The 23230-nt window shown below is 43.9% G+C and overlaps 1 protein-coding gene across 7 annotated transcripts in view; it reads right to left on the bottom strand.

Moving 5' to 3' along the window:
• The window catches only part of LOC132824520 (SH3 and multiple ankyrin repeat domains protein 2-like), a 1314713-nt gene that overhangs the window by 887997 nt on the left and 403486 nt on the right, over positions 1-23230 (bottom strand). For all 7 annotated transcript variants that reach the window (XM_060839149.1, XM_060839148.1, XM_060839147.1 and 4 more), the window contains 2 exons: positions 11776-11853; positions 5166-5232 (listed from right to left, as the gene is read on the bottom strand). In XM_060839149.1, coding sequence (XP_060695132.1) covers positions 5166-5232; positions 11776-11853 — 145 coding nt within the window. The remainder of the gene's footprint in view (positions 1-5165; positions 5233-11775; positions 11854-23230) is intronic.

Genomic DNA, 23230 nt, shown 5'->3' on the forward strand with positions numbered 1-23230 from the left:
GAGCAAAGAGAGGACACCTGCAGTCTTTAGCAAATAGAAAAAAGGAGAACCCTAAAGCTTTCTATAGGTATGTGAGGAATAAAAGGATGATTAGGGTAGGAATAGGGCCAGTCAAAGATAGAAGTGGGAAGTTGTGAATGGACCCTGTGGAGATTGGAGAGGTGCTAAACCAACATTTCTCGTCGGTGTTTACTCAGGAAAAGGAGAATATTGTCGAGGAGAAAAATGAAATGCAAGATATTAGACTAGAAAGGATCGGGGTTAGTTATGAACAGGTGTTATCAATCCTAGAAGGAGTGAAAGTAGACAAGTCCCCTGGGCCAGATGGGATTTATCCGAGGATTCTCTGGGAAGCTCAGGATGAGATAGCAGAGCCTTTGGCTTTGATCTTTGAGTCGTCATTATCTCCAGGTTTAGTACCAGAAGACTGAAGAATTGCAAATATTGTGCCCTTGTTCTTGAAGGGCAGTAGAGATGACCCAGGTAATTATAGAGCAAAGAGCCCTACGTCTGTTAGAAGAAAGGTTTTGGAGAGGATTATAAGAGATACGATTTATAATCATCTGGCAAGCAACAATTTGATTTCAGATAGTCAAAATGGTTTCATCAAGGGCAGGTCGTGTCTCACAAACCTCATTGAGTTTTTTGAGAAGGTCACCAAGCATGTAGATGAGGGTAAGGCAGTTGACGTGGTATACATGGACTTCAGTAAACCCTTTGATAAGGTTCCACATGGTAGGCTGTTGGAGAAAATGCAGAGACATGGGATTGAGGGTGATTTAGCAGTTTGGATGAGAGACTGGCTTTCTGTAAGAAGGCAGCGAGTGGTGGTTAATGGAAAATATTCAGCCTGGAGTCCGGTTACTAGTGGTGTGCCACAAGGATCTGTTTTGGGACCACTGCTGTTTGTCATGGTTAGGAAGGTGCTGTCTGAGGATCTTTGGTGAATTTCTGCAGTGCATCCTGCAGATAGTACGCTGCTGCTACTGAGCGTCAGTGGCGGAGGGAGTGGGTGTTTGTGGATGTGGTGCCAATCAGGCAGGGGCTGCTTTGTCCTGGATTGTGTCAAACTTCTTGAGTGCTGTTGGAGTTGCCCCCACCCAGTCAAGTGGGGAGTATTCGTTGTTGTGGTTCTGTTTGCCGAGCTGGGAATTTGTGTTACAGACGTTTCGTCCCCTGTCTAGGTGACATCCTCAGTGCTTGGGAGCCTCCTGTGAAGCGCTTCTGTGATCTTTCCTCCAGCATTTGTAGTGGTTTGTACCTGCCACTTCCGGTTGTCAGTTCCAGCTGTCCGCTGCAGTGGCCGGTATATTGGGTCCAGGCCGATGTGCTTATTGATTGAATCTGACAGATTCAAACCACTACAAATGCCAAAGGAAAGATCACAGAAGCGTTTCACAGGAGGCTCCCAAGCACTGAGGATGTCACCTAGACAGGGGACGAAACGTCTGCAACACAAATTCCCAGCTCGGCGAACAGAACCACAACAACGAGCACCCGAGCTACAAATCTTCTCACAAACTTTGGGGAGTACTCCATCACACTCCTGACTTGTGCGTTGTAGATGGTGGGCAGGGTTTGGGGAGTCAGGTGGTGTGTTACTCGCTGCAGAATTCCTCATTGTGGCCTGCTCTAATTATTGCTGTGTTTCTGAGGCCTGGTCAACTGTAACCGAGGGAAGGCGATAGTGGGGAATTCAGTGGTGAAAATGCCATTGAACATCAAGGGGCAATTGTTAGATTCTCACTTGTTAGCCTGGCATTTGTGTGGCACCAACTTTACTTGCCAATGTCAGCCCAAGCCTGGATACTGTCCATGTTGCATTTGACCATGGACTGTTCCTCTGTCTGAGAAGCCACGAATGGTGCTGAACAATATGATGTCATCCAAGTCAAACTGAAATGGCATCAGAAATCCTCTTATTGTATACAATAACCTCATCAACATAATCAACAGATCAAAGTAATGTGAGTCCATAATCAGCAGCTATTCAACTTCCTGCTGCTGGGTTCAATGGTTGAGCACAACTGCCCATCCAACAATCATCATCCCTTTTTCAACACCAACAAAACCCACACCAAACAGAAGGGCAGAAAAACAGAGAATAACATTTACATCATACAACAAATCAGTTACTTTCAGTCATTTGGTTCTGAGAACAGAATCAAGAGTTGGAACATACCAGGAAAAAGTTTAATAGCTTTTGTTCAGTGATTTTGTCTGTTGTGACTGAATAATTACAGTGCCCGAAATGGCCTGGATTTTAGGTGTTTTCCACCCAGAATTTGCTCCATCTGGGCAGTATCACCTGAAATAGCTTAAAAGATTCTGGAACTTAACATGAAAGTGAGTTACACCCATAGCCACTTGTGCACAAGTTTCTAAGATACAGCAAATTGTTTGAAAAGTCAATTTGCAAGAACAGGTTCTCCCCCAAAACCTGTCACCGTGGCCGGGTCACACAGTGCATTTCCACTCACCGAGCTTCTTATGTTGCCCGGAGTTTCAGGCAAATATACATCCTGTCACTGTTAATGACCGACTGAGAGCTCGGGTGACCAGGTCTCCACTGAAGCCTCGTTCAGATCTGCTTCTCTTGATAATGCCGTGATTATTTTAAATTCAAGTTAAATGGATTCAAATGCAATCAACTGATTTACATAAAATTGTGACCTGTTTGTCAAGATGCATCAAATACATGAAAACATCTGAGTTTTAATTAACGTTCAAGTCAATAACAAAGTATGTAGCAGAGATTTAGAAATAGAAAATATAACGAAGCAGTGTCAGCATGGCTTCGTGAAGGAGAAATCAAGCCAGACAAATTTATCAGAATTCTTTGAGGGTGGAGAAAGCAGGGCCGATAAAGGGGAAGTAGTGGATGCAAAATATTTGAATTTACAAAAAGCATTTGATCAGGTACCGCACATAAACCTCCTTAATAAGGTAAGAGTGACTGGTGTTGGAAATATAAACCAGCGTGGATAGAGGTTTGGCTAACAAATAGAACACAGGGAGATGAAACACAGCAAAAGACATATAATGTGGGAGGATGTGAAGTTCTTTGGTTTGGAGGGGAGAACAAAAAAATACAAAATATTATTTAAGTGAAGAAAAACTCCAGAAAGTGACTTGGGGTAATAGTGCATGAAACACAGAAAGCTAGCACACAGGGAATCAGGAAGGTGAATGAAATGTTTTTTTAGATTAGATTCCCTACATTGTGGAAACAGGCCTTTCGGCCCAACAAGTCCACACCGACCCGCCGAAAAGGAGCAACCCACTCAAACACCTTCCCCTACATTTACCCCTGACTAATGCACACAACACTATGGGCAATTTAGCATGGCCTGCACATCTTTGGAGTGTAGGAGGAACCGGAGCACCTGGAGGAAACCAATGCAGGCACAGGGAGAATGTGCAAACTCCACACAGTTACCCGAGGCTGGAATCGAACCCGGGTCCCTGGCATTGTGAGGCAGCAGTGCTAACCTCTGAACTACCATGCCGCCCATTAGCTACCATGCTACCCATAATGAAACGTCGACCCTTATTTCAAAGGGGTTAGTGTATAACAGTGGGGAAGTCTTACTGTAACTGTACAAGGGGCTGGTAAGACCACATCTGGACTGGAAAATGGATGTGAGGAATGTCAAGAAAGCCAATATCCTATTGAATGGTGGAGCAGGCTTGAAGGGCCAAATGGCCTCATTCTGTTCCTATTTCTTCTGGTTTTATGGTCAGAAAGTTGGGATAAAGGAGGCGTTTTTCAGATGGCAACTTGTGTGGTGGTGTGCCATGGGGGGTCAATGCTGGGGTCACAGTTGTTCACAACGTATGACTTGGAGGGAGGTGAATGTACTGTCACCACATTTATGGATGATGCAGGAATAAGGAGGTGGGGGGATGGCAAGTCTGAGGATGACAGAAAGGGTCTGTGGAGGGATATCAACAGGTTAAGAAAGTGGGGGAAAAACTTGGTCAGTAGAATATATTGTGGGAACATGTGAAATTATGCACTTTGTCAGGAAGAACAGAAGATCTGAATATTATTTAAATAGAGAATGGGTGCGGAAATCTACAGAGCAGAGGGATTTGGGAATTCTCGTGTATGAATCACAAAAAGTCAGCATCCAAGCTCAGCAGGTCATTGGGAAGGCAAATGAAATGTTGACCTTTATTTAAAAGGGAATGCTATGTAAAAGTGGGGAGGCTTTACTAAAACTACGCAGACCACAGCTGGAATACTGTGAATAGTTTTGGGATCTTTATCAAAGGAAAGATACACCAGCAGTGGAGACACTACAGAGAAGGTTCAGTCAGCTGATCCCAGGAATGGAGGGACTGTCTTATGAGGAGAGGTTGAGTAGATTGGGCCTGTACTCATTGGAGTTTAGGAGCATGATAGATGACCTTATTGAAACGTACAATATTCATCGAGGACTTGACAGGGTAGATGTGTACAGGTTAGCACCAGGGAGCATCATCTCAGGAGAAGGGGTCACCCATTTAGTTCAGAGATGAGGAGGAATTTCTTCTCTCAGAGGGGAGTGAATCTGTGGAATCCTTTACCTCAGAGGATTGTCGAGGCTGGGTCATTAAGTACATTCAAAGGCTGAGATAAACAGATTTTTAATCAAAGGGAAAAGGCAGGGAAGCCGAGTTAAGGATTTTCCGATCAGCCATGACCTCATTGAATGGGGGTGAAAATATGTTGCTGGAAAAGCGCAGCAGATCAGGCAGCATCCAAGGAACAGGAAATTTGACTTTTCGGGCAAAAGCCCTTCATCAGGAATGGGGGAGCCGTCTCAACAAGCCAAATGGTCTACTTCTGCTCCGACACCTTACTTTTGATGACACTGCTCAGTCGTGGGATCTTTTACATTTGGGTTAACCTGGGTATCAGCAAATCCTTCCCCCCCCTCCACCACCACAATGTTGAGCATGTTCTGGGCACAATTTCTGGATTACAGCCCACTGCAGGTCCAAGGAAGTCCATCCTTACTCCATCTGGAACTCGAAGCTGCAACTTTGTCCAGGAGCTAATCCACAGACGTAATGGGCAATCCCTTGTTTTAAAATAACTTGTCACTCTAAAGTTTCAAATGAAAGGTACAAGTGTCTGCATCATGACTGGCTTGTGCCGTATTTGATGCTTGACTCACCAACATCTGTTTCTTTGTGGTTCTTGATAAATTCAGCCAATTCAAAGTTGCCCGCTATTATAGCCACCTGTGAAAACAGAGTTGTATAAAAATCCTAAACGACAGACCAACAGGCAGGATGAAGCTGGTGAAGCACTTCCCTCACACCTACAGCAGAGGGGTTATTAAACATTTCATTCGACAGCTTTAGAAAGCATAACTTAGGATAAACTAGCATGTTTAATCAAACTTCAATTTTTTTTTGGATTTAAACCATAGATTGAAACAAGTCATTGTACTACATAGCAGATGCATTATAGTCACAATCAAAAGATAGACTGCAGATTTTTAACTTAACTCATTTTTGGTATTAATAATTCTTTTTGTAACAAAAACGAACAGGTATTAAAACTGACACAACACTTCTGTTAACCATTGTTGCCAACCAATACACTAAATATTGCTTCAATGTAAAGGACTACTCCATTACTATTTGTAATAACATTGCTCAGCAATTCTCCGACCTGGTCAGATAAACTACACCCTTCATCATTCGCTGAATGACACCAATTCATTTTGCATAATTGAGATAAGCTGAAACAGATGCTGAACATGAATCATTGCTTGTCTGGCAGCATCTGTAAGGAGAGGTTTGTCAGCTTTGACAAAGGGTCAGTTAGACTCGAAACGTCAGCTCTTTTCTCTCCTTACAGATACTGCCAGAACCTGCTGAGATTTTCCAGCATTTTCTCTTTTGGTTTCAGATTCCAGCATCCACAGTAATTTACTTTTATGAATCACTGCTTGATGGGGCTGCAGTTACCAGAAAAATCATCTGGTGAAGGAAATGGTGAATCTGCTGAAGACAGCAATAGACAGTGTTGGGCATGCAGCAAAGGGGTAAAAGCTTTAACTGCGTTACTTTCAGTGTCAAGTCTTGGCTGAACGGTAATAATTTTACCTAGCAGTCATAAATTTGAGAATTCAAGTCCCACTGCAGAAATACAGAGACCAAACTTTGTGGATGGTATCTCAGTTCAGTATGCTCAGATTAAAATTTTTTATAAATGACCTGGAGATGGGCGTGGAAGGATGGGTTAGTAAATTTGCGGATGACACTATGGTAGGCAGAGTTGTGGATAGTGCCGAAGGATGTTGTGGATTACAGATAAGGTGCAGAGCTGGGCTGGGAAGGGGCAAATGGAACTTAATGTGGAAAAGTGTGAGGTAGTTCACTTCAAAAGAAGTAACAGGAATGCAGAGTACTGGGCTAATGGTAAACATCTTGGCAGTGTAGATGAACAGAGAGTTCTCGGTGTCCGGGCACATAAATCTCTGAAACTTGCTACACAGGTTGTTAAGGTTGTTAAGAAGGCATATGATGTGTTGACGTTTATTGGTAGGGAGATTGAGTTTTGGAGCCACGAGGTCATGCTTCAGCTGTACAAGACACTGGTATGGCCACACCTGGAGTATTGTGTACAGTTCTGGTCACTGCATTATAAGAAGGATGTGGAAGCTTTAGAAAGGGTTCAGAGGAGATTTACTAGGATGTTGCCTGGTATGGAAGGAAGGTTGTTCGAGGAAAGGCTGAGGCAACTAAGGCTGGTTTCATTGGAGAGGTGACTTAATCGAGACATATAAGATAATCAGAGGGTTAGATAGGGTGGACAGTGAGAGCCTTTTTCCGCAGATGGTGATGGCTAGCAGAAGAGGACATAGCTTTAAATTGAGGGATAATAGATTTAGGACAGATGTCAGGGGTAGTTTCTTTACTCAGAGAGTAGTAGGGCGTGGAACGGCCTGCCTGTAACAGGAGTAAACTCGCTGACGGTAAGGGGAGTTAAATGGACATTGGACATACAAATGGTTAAAGGAACGGTGTAGGTTAGATGGGCATCAGATTAATTTCACAGGTCAGCACAACATCAAGGGCTGAAGGGCTTGTACTGTGCTGTAATCTTCTATATTCTATGTTAAAAATTAAATTGACACCTGCCCTCTCAGGTTAATGTGAAAACATTCACAGCTCTGGTTGAAGAGAAAAAGAGGATATCTCCCCGTATTGGCCACTATTGATCCCTTATCTATTGGGATTGTTGTTTGTGGGCATGCTGTGCACATTGGCTGCTGTATTTCATGTACAAATATGGGTATTACATTTCAACATCACTCCATTCGTTATAAAGTGCTCTGGTACATCCTAAGGTCACAAAAGGTGCTGTGTATATAAAAGTACTTCCTTAAACATGGAGAATTGTAACTCAGTCACTCTTGTCAGTAATGTTGCCAAAACTTTCTATCTGCTGCTCGTGAAATGTCACATCATACTCATTTAAAATGTCAAATAGATATCAGCTACACACTTTTTAATAACGTATGGGATTACTGGTGGGCTATCATTGATTGCCCTTCTGTAGTTGTCCTTGACAATGAGGTGGAGGCTGCTTTGAAGGAGATTGCTGGAAATAAGCCAGAAGAAGACTGCAAATGATGCTGGGTGTAGGTGGCTATGTGGAGAGGAAGTTTATTGTCTGGGGAGACGGTGAATGACCATGTGGTGATGGGGGAGCTGATGAACATAGAGACAGTGAATGAGTATGGACAGGGGTAAAGTTACATACAGGAAATTAGATAATTTCAGCAGGTGGTAATTTTAAGCAAGGAATACATAGATTTCCAAAAAAAGGAAAATTTCCCCAGGTGAGGGGAGTACAGGAAATTTCCAGGAAAGGGGAGCTGAATCTCAGCAGAAGCAGGTGAATTTCCTTGGGAAAATGAATTTCTGTCATAGACATTAATTCCCACAGCAGTGGGAACTAGAGAGGTTCATTTTCCATTTTACATGTGAGCCATGATCAGTGCCAATCATACACATTTTCAAGTATTTACATTTAAAATGACTGAAGCCTGTAAACCATATAATTTGACATCACATTAAAGCTCCACAAATCTCTTGGATCTCCATGTCACTATGATCAGTGTTTTTAACCTTGTTCTGTCATGCTGCTCAATTATCGACTATAATCAGAGGAGATGAAGACAGAATGTGCTATCACTGATGCAATGTTGCTGACAGCTTGAATATTGCAAGACTACCTCCTGCTCCTCCAGCAATGACTGCACCCATTAGTTGCTGAATAACATGTAGATTATAGGAGTCTTAGCATTTTGATTACTGTAGCTCCCATCCCTGAATAGATCACTTTAATCCTTGGGATTATCTGCAAACATTGATAAATTCCAGCAGCCGTGTCTTAATGCAGCCAGGGACCATGTCCAAATGCTGACACACAATGTGGATCTTGTGCAAATATCAACATCCTGACAAATATTGGCACCACATGAATCTCCTGTGAATACTGTCACACACCCAAAGACAAATGCAAATACTTATACAGTTCGAGGAATCCCTGTAGATATTCAGTCAAAGGAGACGGCCGAAGGATATCCAGGAATTTAAGATTAATCTCCAGGACACTGCCAGCCCGAATCTTGGTTGAGATGTTCTGGGTTTGGGGGGGGTTGGGGAAGGAGTTGCATTGCTGGTCAGGGATGATATCATAGCTGTACTAAAGGAGCACGCTATGATGGGCTTGAGCAGTGAGGCATTTTGGGTGGAGCTGACAAATAAGAAGGGTGCAGTTACATTATTGGGGCTGTATTACAGACCTCCCAATAGTGAGCGTGAGGTGGAAGAAAAGATGTGGAGGCAACATTGACTGGGATACACTTAGAAATCGTGACCACAATTCTGTAAGTTTTAGAATACTCGGAGACAAAGATGAGAGTGGTTCTCAGGGAAGAGTACTAAACTGGGCCAAGGCCAATTGTATCAAAATTTGGCAGGAGCTGGGAAATGTGGATTGGACGCAGCTATTTGAAGGGAAGTCCACATTTGAGATGTGGGAGGCTTTCAAAGATAGGTTAAAGGTCGTGCAGGATAGGCACGTCCCTTTGAAAACAAGGAATAGGAGAGGCACGATTCATGAACCGTGGATGAGAGGAGAAATTGTGCAACTAGCCAACAGGAAAAGGGAAGTGTACATAAGGAGCAGGCAACTAAGAACAGAATGGGCCCGGGAGGAATATTGGAAGAGTCTGACCAATCTTAAAAGAGGAATCAAGCGGGCTAAAAGGGGTCATGAAATAACTTTAGCGAGCAGAATTAAGGAGAATCCCAAAGCCTTTTATTCATACAGAGGAAGCAAGCAGGTAACTAGAGAAAGGATTGGTCCATTAAAGGATAAGGAAGGAAGGTTATGTGTCGAACCTGAGAAAATGGGTGAGATTCTCAATGATCACTGAGGAGAGGGACATGATAAATGTTGAAATTAAACATAGAAATTTGTTTACTCTGGATCACGTTGACATAGGAGGGAGGATGTTGGGTAGGCTAAAGGATTTAAGGTGGACAAATCCCCAGGACCGGATGGGATCTATCCCAGGTTGCTGAGGAAGGCAAAAGAGGAAATAGCTGGAGCCCTGACAGATATCTTTGTAGCATCCTTAAACACAGGTGAGATGCCGGACGATTGGAGAGTTGCTCACATTGTCCCCCTGTGCAGAAGGATAGAAGAGATATTCCGGGTAACTACAGACCAGTGAGCCTGATGTCAGTGGTGGGAAAGTTGCTGGAGAAGGTGCTGAGGGATAAAATCTATTTATATTTGGAAAGGAATGGGCTTATCACTGAAAAGTAACATGGTTTTGTGGTGGGGAGATTGTGCCTTACCAACTTACTAGAAAGTGTTTCTAGTGTGTTAAAAATTATGGATGGAGCAAAAGTTTGGGAATAGTTTAGAAACTAGTAAAGAATGCAAAAAAAATCACAATCGAGCCAACGGATCTGAGAGAAATCAAATAAAACGTGCTGAAGGAAAAAAATGAACAAACAGAAAGAACAATTTCTAATGTATATGTATAATTTTAACAAAAGTAAAATGATTCTAAGCTGAAAATGTGTTGCTGGTTAAAGCACAGCAGGTCAGGCAGCATCCAAGGAACAGGAAATTCGACATTTCGGGCCAGAGCCCTTCATCAGGAATGAGTTCTCACTCTACTACCTCTGCAGGCAGTTCATTCCACACACCCACCGCTCTCTGTGTAACGAACCCACCTCTGACATCTCCCCTAAACCCTCCTCCAATTACATTAAAATTGCCCCCTCATGATAGCCAATTCTGCCCTGGGAAAAAGTCTCTGACTATCCACTCTATCTCTGCCTCTTATCATCTTGTACACTTCTATTAAGTTGCCTCTCATCCTTCTTCACTCCAATGAGAAAAGCCCTAGGTCCCTTAAAGTTTCTTCAGAAGACAAGATATCCAGTCCAGGCAGCATCCTAGTAAATCTCCTCTCTAAATCTTCCACACTCTTCCTATGATGAGGAAATCATAACTGTACACAATATTCCAAGTGTGGTCTAACCGGGGCTCTATGGAGCTGCAGAGACTAGATAGCCAGAGACTAATTGGAGGAAAGTTTAGGGGAGATGTCAGAGGTAGGTTCTTTACACAGAGAGTGGTGGGTCGGTGGAATGCACTGCCAGCGGTGGTGGTAGAGTCAGAGATATTAGGGACACTTAAGTGACTCTTGGATAGGGACATGGAAGATAGTACAATGAAGGGATGTAGGTTGTCTGATCCTAGAGTTGGATAAAAGGCTGGCACAACATTGAGGGCTGTACTGTTCTATGTTTTATGTTCTATATGGATGGCACAACATCGAGGGCCGAAGGGTCTTTACTGTGGTGTACTGTTCTATGTTTTATGTTCCCTGCCAAACTGGAGAATTCCACATTTTCGCACATTATACCCATTTTGCCAAGTCTTGGACAATTCACTTAACAGGGTGTTTTGTGGCCTCCTTATGGCCTTTTCACAATTTACTTTCCGACCTACCTTTGTGTTACCATACCAACCAACAAAGTCATTTATACAAATTTTAAACAATTGAATGTTTAAAACAATTTTGGAATATTGTGGACAGTTATAGTCACCATTACAGGAAGGTTATTGTTAAACTGGAGAGATTCAGAAAAGATTTACCAGGATGTTATTGGGAATGGAGGGTTTGAGATATAAAAATAGATGACAAAGACTGGTCCTTTTCTCACTGGAGTGTAGGAGGTTGAGGGGTGACCTTCTTGAGGTTTATAAAATCATGAGGGGCATAGATAAGGTGAGTGACAAACGTCTTTTCCCTGGGGTGGGGGAGTTCAAAACCAAGGGGCATATTTTTGAAGATGAGAGGAGAAAGATTTAAAAAGGACACGAGGGGCAATTGTTTTTACACAGAGAGTGATTCATGTGTGGAATGAACTACCAGAGAAAGTCATGGATACAGGTCCAGTTACAACATTTAAACTACATTTGGATAAGTACATGAATAGGAAAGGTTTAAAGGGCTATGAGGAAAGTGAGGACTGCAGATGCTGGAGACCAGAGTTGAAAAGTGTGGTGCTGGAAAAGCACAGCAGGTCAGGCAGCATCCGAGGAGCAGGAGAATCGACGCTTCGGGCATAAGCCCTTCTTCAGGAATGAGGCTGGTATGCCAAGCGAGCTGGAACTGTGTGACGTGGAAGGTCAGCGAGCTGGAACTGTGGAACGTGGAAGGTCAGCGTGCTTACCTGAAAAGGAGTCTGGCTGTTATAGTTTTTCACTTCTTTTCTGGCTCCGCGGAACAGCAGGACCCGGGCACAGCTTTCCTGTAGAAAGCAAACAGGTTACTAACCATCTCTAATGTTTGTGTTTCTCATTGTTGTCCTCTGTTTATTCTCTACAATTCCACATGATTAATTGGCATTCTCTGTTCTGGCACCCTTTAACATAAACCAGGACCTTTATGATCTCCTGGATGAGGGTCAGTTGCCTGGGGAACTTTTAAAGGGATGTGACAGTTTTCCCCTAATTGGCCCCAGTTTTACTTTGCAATCTGCCCATTTCTGCCTTTCCCAAATGATATGATCTGGCGATCGTATGCATTGTGATGCACAAGATACACCACAGGGAAGGCAGGTTTAAGACACTGACCCTTTCCCTGTCATGATTTCCTCATGTTTGTACAAAAGGTTTCACAGCCAGGTTTGCTGATGAGCATGTATCAAACTCATTTGGAAGGACTGACTCCTGAGAGTAGAGTCAGATTGCTATTTCCTTCCCTGCACGTGGTATTCAGGCTTTAGACTGTAGTTGAGACGTGGAGCATGGCTTCATTTGAAGCTTTAATTGCCTGGATTAAAAAGTCTATTTCTGAGAGAAATATTTTTCTCTTTGTCTTTCAAAGATTGGATTGTATCTTTAATGAATTGGCTTTTTGCTTGTTCTGCTTACAGTGAAACTCAGCCATCATTAATCAAATCACAACTTCCTAACTGTAAATGCCAACTTAATCATCCAATCATCAAAGTAACTGCCTTAATCAGCACAGTGAGAGCGCTGGCCTGGAACCTCCCTGGGTTTGAAGCTTTGGAGACACTTGGACATTTTGGGCGTCAATGAAAGGATACTACAACTTTATTTTAAAAGCATTTCTTGTTCAATGATCTAGTCAAGTCACATGTCTTGTGATAAGTATTGTTTTACTTGAGATGACCTGCCTTGGTTAATGACGACCAGCTTGCAGTTGATGTTTTGGATTTTGGTTGGAATATATGGTGGTCAATCTGCTCTGCTGTGCCTGAGGAAACCTCCTGTTGTGATTCATGCTTGTCATTTTGAAGTGCAACTTAGAGGACTTCTTGATACAAGAAGTTTGCTGAGCAAGCTGAATCCACCAAGATCCCAGAGACAACCACAAATGTTTGGTGACACCTGAATACTCCTGTCATCTGAACCACTCCAAAATTATCCTTTTAGTCTTCAAGCACTAAAACTCTTTGGTTCGGAGTTCCTTTCTTCCCCAAAGTGAATGATAGGAAAGAGAAAACCACTTCATAGCAGTGAGTCTGAGGGAACTGAAAGCCATGCATTAAGAATTCTCAAGAAGCTACAACTTTCTACAGACATAACCCTCACTATTTCAATCCAACACACAGTCCATCTATGTCACACCTCAACTTCTGGGTACAAATTGCAACGTGTTGCATCAGGGCTGGTTACTCATTGACCCACACTCCATAGCAGTACAGAGGAGTCATACAGCTGTCTAACTCTGAGCTATGCTCTTGCTAAATGAAGCCCTTGAACAGAAGCAAAAATCAACAGTTTCTCGAAGTATTTGAAAGACGTTTCAGGATAGGACTGGAACTGAACTTGTAACAAATAGTCATCCTGAAATCAAGCAGGAAAACATGGCATGTTCCAAACAGACTCACAACTTGGAAAGAAAACTGGATGGAGGCTTGCTCGCTGAGCTGGAAGTTTCTTTTTTGAACGTTTCGTCACCATGCTAGGTAACATCTTCAGTGAACCTCCGGACGAAGCATTGGTGATATGTCCTGCTTCTATATATGCTTAGGTTTCCTTGAGTTGGTGATGTCATTTCCTGTGTTGATGTCATTTCCTTTTCTTTTCTCACAGGGTCGTAGATGGAGTCTAAGTCAATGTGTTTATTGATAGAGTTCTGGTTGGAATGCCATGCTTCTAGGAATTCTAGCACGTATCTGTTTGGCCTGTCCTAGGATGGATATGTTTCCCAGTCAAAGTGGTGTCCTTCCCATCTGTATGTAAGGATAGTAATAAGAGTGGATCATGTCTTTTTGTGGCTAGTTTTCTGCCTGTTTGTCCAATGTAGTGTTTGCTACAGTCTTGCAAGATATTTTGTAAATGATGTTCATTTTGCTTATTGTCTGTGTAGGGTCTTTCAAGTTCATTAGCTGCTGTTTTAGTGTGTTGGTGGGTTTGTGTAAAAAATGAGATCTGCAGATGCTGGAGATCAGAGCTGAAAATGTGTTGCTGGTCAAAGCACAGCAGGTTAGGCAGCATCTCAGGAATAGGGAATTCGACGTTTCGAGCATAAGCCCTTCATCAGGAATGAGGCCTACCATGATGCCAAGGGGTCTGAGTAGTCTGGCAGTCATTTCAGAGATGTCTTTGATGCAGGGGAGAGTGGCTAGGGTTTCTAGATGGTTTTGTCTGCTTGTTTGGGTTTGTTGCTGAGAAATTGGGGAACTGAGCTCATTGGGTATCTGTTCTTTTCGAATACACGGTATAGGTGATTTTCCTGTGCTCTGTGTAGTTCCTTTGTGTTGCAGTGTATGTTGGCTCATTGAAATAATATTCTGATGCAGCTTCGTTTGTGGGTGTTGGGATGATTGCTTCTGTAGCTAAAAATTTGGTCTGTATGTGTTGTTTTCCTGTAGATGTTGGTTTGAAGAGAATTAAATAAGGCCAACTTCCAAAAACTGAAACCAGATGATCCCAGCACACTACGCTTCTATGGATTACCCAAAATTCACAAACCAGGAGCCCCCCTCAGGCCCATAGTCTTGCTACCTGGAACACTAACTTACAGATTGGCCAAGGAACTGCACCAAAGACTGAAACACTTTAGTCAAAGACTCACGCCACTCCATCCACTCCACCCAAAACTTCCTGAACATGAATGACACTAAGATAGAAGAGGATGATAGAATGGTTTCCTTTGATGTAACAGCCCAGTTCACACTCATCAACATTAATCTGGCCAAGGCAACACTGACTACATTATTAGAAGGAGCAAAGACACATCCACCAAACATCACCAACGTCATCAGCAAGGATAGTATCGTCAAGCTAAGACCTATGCCTTACCGCCCTCCTCACCTTCAACAACAAAACCTACAGACAAACCAATGGGACACCCATGGGATCTCCAATATCAGCAGACGCAGTAATGCAGAGACTTGAACAAACAGCTCTGCCAACCATCCAACCCAAACAACACCTTTGTCATCATGAAATAAAACCAATTAGAGGAAAACTTCAAGACCATCAATAATACCCTTACTGGTGTAACATTCACTGAAGAGGAGGAAAGCAACAACAAACTGCCATTCCTAGATGTCACAATAGAGCTAACAGCCAATGGGCAACATCAAACCAGCGTCTACAGGAAACTAACACATACAGACCAAATACTGAACTACAGAAGCAATCATCCCAACACCCACAAACAGAGCTGCATTGGAACATTATTTCAATGAGCCAACACACACTACAGCGCAGAGGAACTACGCAGAGCAGAGGAAAATCACCTATACCGTGTATTCAAAAAGAATAGGTACTCAATGAACACAGTCCACTTGTGTTCTCAGCAACAAACCCAGACAAGCAGACAAAACACGTCCAGAAACCTTAGCCACTCTCCCCTGCATCAAAGACATCTCGGAAATGACTGCCAGACTACTCAGAGATCTTGACATCATTATAGCCCACAAATCCACCAACACACTAAAACAGTGGCTAATGAACATAAAATACCCCACACAGACTACAAGCAAAACGAATGTCATTTACAAAATACCTTGCAGAACTGTAGCAAACACAACATTGGACGAACACAGAAAACTAGCCACCAGGATATATGAACATCAACTAGCCACAAAACGACATGACCCTCTCTCACCAGTATCCTTATGTACATATGAGGAAGGACACCATTTTGACTGGGACAACACATCCATCCCAGGACAAACCAAACAGAGACTCGCACGAGAATTCCTAGAAGCCTGGCATTCCAACCGGAACTCTATCAACAAACACATCGAGTTAGACCCCATCTACCACCCCCTGAGAAAAAAACAGGAAATGACATCACCAACCGGAGGAGACCTGAACACATAAATAGAAAGTGGGACATAATACCAGCGCTTCACCAGAGGATCACTGATTATGTTACCTAGTAGGGTGACAAAACATCTGAAAACAAACCTCCAGCTCAGCGAGCAAACCTACATCCAGAATCTAAACCTGAGCTGGAAAGAAAACCATAAAGATTCCAGGAATGAGTTCTGATTATTTTCCTATCAAGCTAAGCTTGAGGATATCATAGAATCATAGAATCCCTACAGTCTAGAATCAGGTCATTTGGCCCATCAAGTCTGTACCAACCCTCCAAATAGCATTCCACCCAGACCCCACCCCTTTACTCTCTCCCTGCAATCCTACATCCCCTCATGGCTAACCCACCTAGCATGCACATCTCTGGACACAATGGGCAATTTAGCATGGCCGATCCACCCTAACACGCATACATTTGGACTGTAGGAGGAAACTGGAGCATCCAAAGGAAACCCACGCAGATAATGGTAGAATGTGCAAATTCCACACAGTCGCCCAAGGGTGGAATCAAACTCAGGTCCCCGGTGCTGTGAGGTATCAGTGCTAACCACTGAACCACTGTACCACATTAATATGCATTAATGGAGCTTCCTTGTAAAGCTAGGAATTTATATTTAAAGCAATGTCTCAATGTCTTGTTTTCATTGCAGAGAAAGGAACATTTTGAAATGCATTAACATAATCACCCAGTAACTTGCAGCTATGAAGAGTCACTCTCCTGTTGTTGTCATTCTCACTGAGATTGTGTGTGGAAACTTTGATATTGTGGACTCATGGTTTTCCAAAGGAGGAATGCCACAGGTACATGAAGATATTGCAACCATATAATTGTCCATCTATCCAGTGTTAGGGAGACCATGGAGAAACTCTGACAGCCAAGGACCAATACTGATCCAAACTAGAGACCCAGGGACACACCTAAAAGCACAAAACCGTGTGAAGAGACTGTTGATCAAGTCCACTGTCAGGTTTGAAATTGGACTGTCCTCTATTTGACCATGAGTTAAAAGGACAGCCCTGGTCCAATTCATTTTCCTGACCCCACCCCCTCTCAAATTGTGTTCTTAGTTACTTCAATGTATTTTACTGAGTCTCCAGGCAACAACTATTTATAAATAAGCCTTCAGAGTTGAGGCTGTATAAAACCTGACGATCACACCTCCGAAGCTGAAATAAAACTGAAGTTTCTTTTCTCTCTGCACTACTCTTTCTCTCTCCCACTCTCAGCCCATTCACAGCCAGCCCGTCAAGTCAGACTGTTAGAAATTGTCTGGATTTCACGTTGCTTGTTTCTAGGTGCTCTGTTCATGATTAAGGTCCTGTTTCACATTTTAATGTTGGATTCAGACTATTTCTTCCTGATTGGTTGTGTAAGTGTTACATCAAACTGACTGTCAACGTGAGTTGACACCATTATGTTTGCCCCCTATGGTAAAGGAATATCTTTCATGAGGGCACTCTCTACTGCAGTTGGTGAATTAGACCTTGTCTCAGAAACAGTTGTCTACAAGCAGGAGGCCAGGAGGTGACTTTGGACCTCAGTGTTGACCCGATGAAGGTCCTCCCAGCCCAGCGTGACGGCCTCTCAGCCTGACAAAGCCTCAGCGGGGCCTCCCGGTATTGAGGCGATACCAGAGTGATCTCCCAGCCTCATGATCCCCATGGTGAAACCTAATGCAATCTGGAGCCAAGGCCTGGTGTGGACTGGAGGCTTGGTGCCAGTGTGGTTATTCTCAACTTTATTTCTGCAACACTGGACATTTTATTTCTGTATTTTCTATGAGCCTGTAACTAAAGAAGCTGTACCAAGGTACCTTGGTAACTAAGATGGCGCTGGACTGTTGACAGACAAACGTTTTACTGTACTCATTTGAGTACATGACTCTAAAGCTAATTCATTCATTCAAAATGAAACAGGTGAATTAGAGTCAATATTGTCAGAGTGCCTGAGCTAGTCTCTGTGACAGTGAGAACAATCCGTGGTAACTCTGATAAATTCAGGCAGGATTTGCAATGTGGTCTAGCTTTAAGTGCTGGCAGAGTGTGTCGGTCTGGAGCAGTGTCAGGGAGAACATGGAGAAACACTGACACCAAGGAGCAATACCGATCCAAACTAGAGACCCAGACAGACACCCGGCAACTATGGCAAGGACTGAATGACATCACAGATTCTAAAAAGAGACAGTGCAAGATAGCAGACGATGTCACATTCCTCCCAGATCATTTCAACCCCTTCGATGCTCACTTTGAGCAGAATTTCGGCAGACAGGTAATACCTATTCCAACAAGTCCCGATGAACCTATCCCAACAGTCACTGCATCAGAGATCAAATCAGTTTTACTTCATGTGAATCCAAGGAAAGCGATGGGACCAGACGGAGTACCAGGCCGTGCACTCAGAGCATGTGCAGATCAACTGGCAGAGGTCTTCCCGGACATCTTCAACCTCTCCCTGCAGCTGGCCACTGTCCCTGCCTGTTTCAAGAGGGACAACATCATCCCTGTGTCTAAGGCGGCTCATGCAGTATGTCTCAATGACTACCGCCCAGTGGCCCTAACTTCGATGGTCATGAAGTGCTTTGAAAGGCTGGTCATGGCATTAATCAACTCCAGCCTCCCCACTACTCTTGACCCACTCCAATTTGCCTATCGGACCAATAGATCCACATCAGATGCCATATCACTTGCCCTTCACTCCCCCCTAGAACATCCTGACACCAAGAACAGCTATGTAAGAATCCTACTCATTGACTACAGTTCAGCCTTCAACACTATTATCCCCTCGAGACTGATTATTAAACTTAGTGATCTCGGACTAAGCCCGACTCTCTGCAACTGGATCCTCAGTTCCCTGAACCACAGGCCACAATCAGTGAAGATTGGGGACAATATTTCATCCCCACTAACACTCAACACTGGAGCCCCCCAGTGGTGCATACTCAGCCCCCTTCTGTACTCACTGTATACCCATGACTGCGTCGCCAAATACCAGACTAATGCCATTTACAAGTTCGCTGATGACACCACCATAGTCGGTTGAATCTCAGATGGTGATGGAACAGACGACAGACAGGAGGTGGAAGACCTAGAAAAATGGTGCACTGAGAACAACCTAGCTCTCAATGCTGGCAAATCCAAGGAACCCATGATTGAGTTTTGGCGGGATGTAACTCATGCCCCCCCCTACACATTAACAGTACTGAGGTGGAACAAGTGGAGAGTGTCAAGCTCCTGGGAGTGATCATCAGCAACAAGCTTTCTTGGACTCTCCATGTGGACGCACTGGTTACAAAGGCCCAACAATGTCTCTTCTTCCTCAGGCAGCTGAGGACATTTGCCATGACGGTGAATACCCTTGCCAACTTTTATGGGTGTGCCATCGAGAGCGTTCTGTCTGGGTGTATCACTACCTGGTATGGCAACTGTACCATTCAAGTTCGGAGTCTGTTACAGAGAGTGGGGAACTCAGCCCAGACAATCACAAAGGCCAACCTCCCATCTGTAGAATCCATCTACCAGGCCCGCAGTCAAGGAAAGGCCGCCAGCATTCTCAAAGATCCATCCCACCCTGGCAATGTTTTTCTACAACCTCTACCATCGGGGAGAAGGTACAGAAACCTGAACACATGCACCAGCCGGTTTCAAAACAGTTTCTACCCTACTGTTGTTAGATACTGAATGGACTCACAAACTCTTAACATTCGCCTGTACCTGTGTTTTGCTTTTGCTGCTGTTTACATATTATTTACTTATCTTTGCTACTAGATAATAGATAATAGGTAATAGGTGCAGGAGTAGGCCATTCTGTCCTTCGAGCCTGCACCACCATTCAATATGATTATGGCTGATCATCCTTAATCCTTAACCTGTTCCTGCCTTATCTCCATAACCCTTGATTCCACAATCCTTGAGAGTTCTATCCAACTCTTTCTTAAATGAATCCAGAGACTGGGCCTCCACTGCCCTCTGGGGCAGAGCATTCCACACAGCCACCACTCTCTGGGTGAAGAAGTTTCTCCTCATCTCTGTCCTAAATGGTCTACCCTGTATTTTTAAGCTGTGTCCTCTGGTTCGGCACTCACCCATCAGCGGAAACATGTTTCCTGCCTCCAGAGTGTCCAATTCTTTAATAATCTTATATGTCTCAATCAGATCCCCTCTCAGTCTTCTAAACTCAAGGGTATACAAGCCCAGTCGCTCCAGTCTTTCAGTGTAAGGTAATCCCACCATTCCAGGAATTGACCTCGTGAACCTACGCTGCACTCCCTCAATCACCAGAATGTCTTTCCTCAAATTTGGAGACCAGAACTGCACACAGTACACCAGGTGTGGTCTCACCAGGGCCCTGTACAGCTGCAGAAGAACCTCTTTGCTTCTATACTCAATCCCTCTTGTTATGAAGGCCAGCATGCTGTTAGCCTTCTTCACTACCTGCTGTACCTGCATTGACTGGTGTACAAGAACACCCAGATCTCTTTGTACTGCCCCTTTACCTAAATTGATTCCATTTAGGTAGTAATCTGCCTTCTGTTCTTGCCACCAAAGTGGATAACCATACATTTATCCACATTAAACTGTATCTGCCATGCATCTGACCACTCACCTAACCTGTCCAGGTCACCCTGTAATCTCCCAACATCCTCCTCAAATTTCACCCTGCCACCCAGCTTAGTATCATCAGCAAATTTGCTAATGTTTTTACTAATACCATCTTCTATATCATTAATATATATTGTAAAAAGCTGTGGTCCCAGCACGGATCCCTGCGGTACCCCACTGGTCACTGCCTGCCATTCCGAAAGGGAGCCGTTTATCACTACTCTTTGTTTCCTATCAGCCAACCAACTTTCAATCCAAGTCAGTACTTTGCCCCCAATACCATGCGCCCTAATTTTGCTCACTAACCTCCTATGTGGGACTTTATCAAAGGCTTTCTGAAAGTCCAGGTACACTACATCTACTGGATCTCCCTTGTCCATCTTCAGAGTTACATCCTCAAAAAACTCCAGAAGATTAGTCAAGCATGATTTCCCCTTCATAAATCCATGCTGACTCTGACCTATCCTGTTACTACTATCCAGATGTGCCGTATTTTCACCCTTTATAATAGACTCCAGCATCTTTCTCACCACTGAGGTCAGACTAACTGGTCTATAATTTCCTGCTTTCTCTCTCCCACCTTTCTTAAAACGTGGTACAACATTAGCCACCCTCCAATCCGCAGGAACTGATCCTGAATCTATCAAACTCTGGAAAATAATCACCAACGCATCCACGATTTCCCGAGCCACCTCCTTCAGTATCCTGGGATGTAGACCATCAGGCCCGGGGGACTTATCAACCTTCAGACCTAACAGTCTCTCCAGCACCAATTCCTGGCAAATATAAATTCCCTTCAGTTCAGGTCCTTCAGCCACTGTTACCTCAGGGAGATTGCTTGTGTCTTCCCCAGTGAACACAGATCTGAAGTACCAATTCAATTCTTCTGCCATTTCTTTGTTCCCTGTAATATATTCCCCTGTTTCTGTCTTCAAGGGCCCAATTTTAGTCTTAACCATTTTTTTGCCTTTCACATACCTAAAAAAGCTTTTACTATCCTCCTTTATATTTTTGGCCAGTTTACCTTCGTACCTCATTTTTTCTCTGCGTATTTCCTTCTTAATAATCCCCTGTTGTTCTTTCAAAGCTTCCCAGTCCTCCGTTTTCTCACTTATCTTTGCTATGTTATATTTTTTCTCTTTTAACTTTATATTTTTCTCAACTTCCCTTTATAACTTAACTTTATATGTCACTTAACTCTGTGATCTGCCTGTATTGCTCGCGTACAGAATGCGAATTCCTGGTCAGAGAGCCTCACTGCTCAGTGAGGAACCTTTGGCTGTTTGAAGAGGCGTTCCTGACTGGACAATTTCAGAGGGTCTGGTAAGGGATCCAGTCCTGGGGATTGAGCTGCTGAGAAAGTCCCTGTCCCTGTAAAGACATTCACTGAGGAAGGTGACCACTTGAACATTTGGCTCCTCCCCAAAACGAGGTGTCAATATTAATGAGAAGGAGCCTTTTCAGAAATGCCCACCCCCAGACGGCATACACTTCCTCAAGAGGAGGAGACAGTGCCAGGATTCAGATCTGTTAAAGATCACCTATGCATTCTGTTCGGTGGAATCACTGTGGGTCATTGTAAGTGTCAGATCGTGTGGCCCTCCAGTCTGAGACACCCTGGGCATCAAGGGGTCACTGCAAGGGGTCACTCTAAGGGGTCACTCTAAGGGGTCACTCTAAGGGGTGAGTCCAAGGGGTCACTTCAAGGGGCATCCTTGTGTCATTTGATGCTCAGCCAAGAAATCCTGGTGGGGTGGAGCACTCTGAGCAGGAACAGTTCTCCCTGCGCAATGCTCTCCCTGTCTGGAGTTGCAATGTGACAGAGAAAATCTCAACATCACAATATTGTCCCTGTTGGGATTGTCCAGGTCTCCCACCAACTTTGATGAAATCTCTGAAAGTGTGAAGTGCTTTTCCTGATGCCCAACATGACTTCATTGTCACAGGCCATGGGTCAGGAGCGATAACAACATTCAAGGCTGACCACCTCCACTCTACCATCTCCCATCACATCGAGGTAAGAATGTACAATCAGTCAGAGAGTTTGGGCATGGCTACCACATACCCAAGAGTGGTTACAGTGCAGAAAGGGGCCATTCGGCCCATTATTGCAGCATTGACTCTCGTATCGAGTTACAATCTCCAACCTTTCCCCAATACCCTTGCAAACCATTCCTATCCAAATAATAAACCAATGTGCTCTTGAATGCCTGTAATTTACTCAAAGGTACTGAGTTCTGCCAATACGTTGAATGAAGTCATACCGATGTGTTTGAATGGGGGCGGGGGGGGGGGGGGGGGGGGGGGGGGAGGGGCAGAGTTTGAACCTGAGCGCGTCAGTGACCAGGAAGATTCTTGTGAGTATGTTCCTGAGGTTCATTCAGGAATCAAGGTCTCGGTGAGGGGAGCAGGGTTTGATGAAGTCAACATTGTTGAATCCTACTGTACAGAGGATGCCATTCTGCCCATTGAGTGGGCACTACCGAAACTATGCTAACCCCACTCCATTCCCACTTTTCTGCACTTGGCCTTAAACGTTATGACATTTCAAATACTCATCCAAGTGCATTTAAAATGTTGTGCAAGCAGTGTATTCCAGAACCCCAACACCCTTGGAACAAAAACATTCTTTCCTCAAAATCCCCTCCCTTTCTCTTTCTAATAATGCCCTGCTGTTACTGGGCCCTTAAAGGGAACAGTTGTTATCCATCCACCCTGACCACG

Source organism: Hemiscyllium ocellatum, chromosome 18 (genome assembly GCF_020745735.1).
Source record: "Hemiscyllium ocellatum isolate sHemOce1 chromosome 18, sHemOce1.pat.X.cur, whole genome shotgun sequence".
Taxonomy (NCBI): Eukaryota; Metazoa; Chordata; class Chondrichthyes; order Orectolobiformes; family Hemiscylliidae; genus Hemiscyllium; species Hemiscyllium ocellatum.